The sequence below is a fragment of the Helianthus annuus genome, chromosome 9 (genome assembly GCF_002127325.2).
Source record: "Helianthus annuus cultivar XRQ/B chromosome 9, HanXRQr2.0-SUNRISE, whole genome shotgun sequence".
Classification (NCBI taxonomy): domain Eukaryota; kingdom Viridiplantae; phylum Streptophyta; class Magnoliopsida; order Asterales; family Asteraceae; genus Helianthus; species Helianthus annuus.
This window is the reverse complement of record NC_035441.2, coordinates 23,805,673-23,809,643: the sequence shown is the minus strand read 5'-3', so window position 1 is coordinate 23,809,643 and position 3,971 is coordinate 23,805,673. Positions and strand designations below refer to the sequence as shown.

The window sequence follows — 3,971 nt, the reverse complement described above, 5'->3', positions numbered from 1 at the left end:
TATCAAGCTTCGCCCGGTTCGAACACACTTCAAGCTCGTCATGCGTTCCGCAACTTTTGTAAAGAAGACAATGTTAATATGTTTTGTCTCTTTAGTCATGTCTAGTAGTTTAAAATTTTTGAAACTTAGTCGGTTGTAAGTGTCTTAGCATGATGGTTTCGTATGTGAAACCAAGGTCCGTTTTGATGTAGTACATTAAGTCATTTGAATGGTAGCGTACGTTAAATGATATTTTGAATATGAAAAACAGGGGACCGCTCCTTTTACAAATGGGTCATGCCCAAATTTCGTTAGAAAAGTACGTTGTTATTTAAATAACTTAAGAGAAAAATTATGGGCGTTACAAGTTGGTATCAGAGCCTAGGTTTGAGGGATTCAAGCATTAGATGCTTGAACTCAAACCGAAAGCTCATGTGAAGTGTGTGTTCGTTCCGCGGCGCGAAGCAAGTAAGTACCTTAAAAGTTTGAATTTTTGCATTATGAATAATTTGATTATGAAACGTTATGGAATTGTTACGGGATGATGTGGAAAAGTGTGGGATGAAAGGGATCAGTTTGGGTTAAGATGGGATGGAAAAATGGCTGCAAAGATATAAAAATCGACCATAGTATGCTGGGCGTCACCGTAAGCTACGGTGGCTACCGTAGCTTACAGTAGCCCCTGGGAACATTTGGCCATCGTAAGACAGTAGCATTGCACCGTAAGAAAAAAGAAGCCACCGTAAGTTACGGTAGCCACCGTAACTTACGGTGGAGACCCTTTTCAGCCAATTTCAAATGTAATGTTCTGTTTGATGTTTTCTATCATACGAGGAGTATTGAGAACATTATAACAAGACTCTAAAGACTGATAATATGTATGGATGTTGTGTTTCTAAAGGAAGTCATGTATTATTAGTATGATTATATGATGGAAAGGATGAATGAATATTTGAAATAAATAATGATGTTTATGTGTAGATGACGGATACGAATGAGAATGAAGCAACACAACCAGAACAACTAAAAACTATGATTTCAGAAGAAGTTGGAAAGGCAATGCAGGCAAGTATCCCCTATTTAGCCCAAGAAGTGGAAAGTCATGTGTTGGAAGTGGTGGAAACGATGATGGCGAGTAAGATGGACGAGTTGAAGGGAATGATCGGAGAAATGCAAGGAAGGAAAGGAACTCGCAAATGCACTTACAAAGAATTTATGGCGTGCAACCCTTTACCTTTTAAAGGAGAAATTGATCCTATAGCATGTCAAAGGTGGATCGCAAGTACTGAGGCAGTGTTCGTGAGGAGTCATTGTGAAAAAGAGGATCAAGTGATGTTTGCCACCGGGTTGTTACAATACCAAGCTAAAGACTGGTGGGATGCTTATAGTAAAGAGATTGGGGAAGACAAAGTTCAAGACTTGACGTGGCAGGAGTTCAAGGAACCATTTCTAAAATACCATTGCCCGCAATCTGCCATTGACAGAATCCAAGAAGATTTCCTACATCTTCGACAGAAAGACGAAACCATTGATGAAATCACCAACACTTTTCTCGACAAACTGAAGTTCTGTAAAGACATAGCGGGAACGGAAAGAATGAAGATAAACCGCTATCATGGTATGTTGAAGGCGGAGTATCGGGAATTCATAATTCCCGCTAAATGTTAAACCTTGAATGAGCTCATTAACTTGGCCCGAGATAGGGATATCGAATTAAGAAGACAGGCAGAAAGAGGCGAGAAGAGAGTGTCTGAGAATGTTTCCAGCTCGAGCCCATCAAAGAAACCGAAATTTCAAGATCAGAGCAAGAAGGATAAGGCGAAGGGTAGCATTCCGAAATGCAAAACGTGCGGAAAGTTGCACACGGGGGAGTGTTTGAAAGGGAAGAAGGGCTGTTACAATTGTGGTCAAGAGGGACATCCATACTATAGGTGTCCTAATCCTTCCAGAACGTGCTACAACTGTTTCCAACCGGGTCATATTAAGGCTGAGTGTCCCAAGCTTCAACAGAAAACCGATAAGGAAGCAAGAAAGGAGGAAGCCCCAAGAGCTAAGGGGAGGATGTTTCAGATCATGACTGAAGAGGCACAGGACCTCCCGAATGTTGTATCAGGTATATTCTCATTGAACTTGATGCCTACATACGTGTTATTTGATACTGGAGCCAGTAGATCGTTTATATCAAGCGAATAAGTGTCACACCCCTCTTTTAGAATCGAAAGAATGCATATGCCATTAGAAGTAGAGATAGCCGATAGTAAGAGTTATTTGTTGCACGAAGTTTGTAGAAATTGCGAAATTATCATTGAAGACGAGAAGTTTGCTATTGACCTTATTCCCACGGTATTGGGGGAATTTAAGGTTATAGTTGGCATGGATTGGCTAGCTAAACATCATGCTGAAATTCAATGTGAGAAGAAGGTGATTCATGTGCTAACACCGGGAGGAAAACGAGTAAGCATACAAGGGGAAAGGAATATTAATTCGAAGCTTTGTTCTAATAGTCCAAGCATACAAGTATGTACAAAATGGAAGCAAGGCATTTCTAGCCTACGTGGTGGATACTAAGAAGAATACCCCTAAGATAGAAGAGGTTGAAGTCGTGAACGAGTTTCTTGATGTTTTTCCGGAAGATTTGCCGGGGCTTCCACCAGAACGCAAAGTGGATTTTAAGATTGAATTGTATCCCGATGCCAAACCCGTAGCCAAGGCTCCTTATAGGTTGGCCCCAACCGAAATGCGGGAGTTAATGGTTCAAATACAAGAATTGCTCGACAAGGGATTTATACGCCCGAGCGTATCGCCTTGGGGTGCGCCTGTACTTTTTGTCAAAAAGAAAGATGGGTCGATGCGCATGTGCATCGACTATCGAGAGTTGAATAAGCTGACGGTGAAAAACCGATACCCGTTGCCCCAAATCGATGATCTCTTCGATCAGTTACAAGGGGCAAGCTGGTTTTCAAAAATTGATTGACGATCCGGATACCATCAGTTAAGGGTACGGGATGAGGATGTGGCGAAGACGGCATTTAGAACGCGATACAGACATTTCGAGTTCTTAGTAATGTCCTTTGGGTTAACGAACGCACCCGCCGCGTTCATGGATCTTATGAATCGAGTTTGTCGGGCCATGTTAGACAAATTCGTTATAGTTTTTATTGATGATATCTTAGTTTATTCCCGAAGTAAAGCCGAACATGCATGCCATTTGCGTGAAATTCTTGAAGTGCTCCGTAAGGAGAAATTGTACGCGAAATACTCTAAATGTGCTTTCTGGCTTAGAGAAGTACAATTTCTCGGTCATGTGATTAATGCGGATGGTATCTTAGTGGATCCGTCAAAAGTGGAAGTTGCTATGAAATGGGTGCCTCCAAAGAACCCAAGTGAAGTGAGAAGCTTTCTGGGCTTAGCAGGATATTATAGGAGGTTTATTCAAGACTTTTCTAAATTGGCCCTGCCATTAACCAAGTTAACCATGAAGAATGAGAAGTTTTCATGGGGCACAGATCAAGAAAAGGCGTTTCAAACTTTGAAGGAAAAGCTGTCGAGCTCCCCGATACTAACCTTACCAGATGGAACGGAAGACTTGGTGGTGTTTACTGATGCATCACACCATGGGTTTGGATGTGTCTTGATGCAAAGGGGTAGAGTCATTGCCTATGCTTCAAGGCAACTGAAATCACACGAAAGCAATTACCCAACCCATGACTTGGAGTTAGCTGCGGTAGTGTTTGCTTTGAAGATATGGAGGCATTATCTATACGGTACGAAAAGCGCAGTTTATTCAGACCACAAAAGCCTTAAATACTTTTTCGAGCAAAGAGATTTAAATATGAGGCAACGAAGGTGGCTAGAACTTCTTAAAGACTATGATTGTGAAATCCTCTATCATCTGGGCAAGGCAAATGTAGTGGCCGATGCCCTGAGCCGAAAGGATTATCTGCCTCCAATTCAAGTAAAGTCCATGAAGATGGTAGTTACACCTCGATTCC

The 3,971-nt window shown here is 41.7% G+C and overlaps 1 protein-coding gene across 1 annotated transcript; it reads left to right on the top strand.

Moving 5' to 3' along the window:
- Positions 1-960: 960 nt before the first annotated feature.
- LOC110875380 lies at positions 961-2,172 on the top strand. Its single transcript, XM_022123576.1, has 2 exons — positions 961-1,597; positions 1,679-2,172. The coding sequence occupies exons 1-2, from the start codon at positions 961-963 to the stop codon at positions 2,170-2,172; spliced, it is 1,131 nt and encodes a 376-aa protein (XP_021979268.1).
- Positions 2,173-3,971: the final 1,799 nt, after the last annotated feature.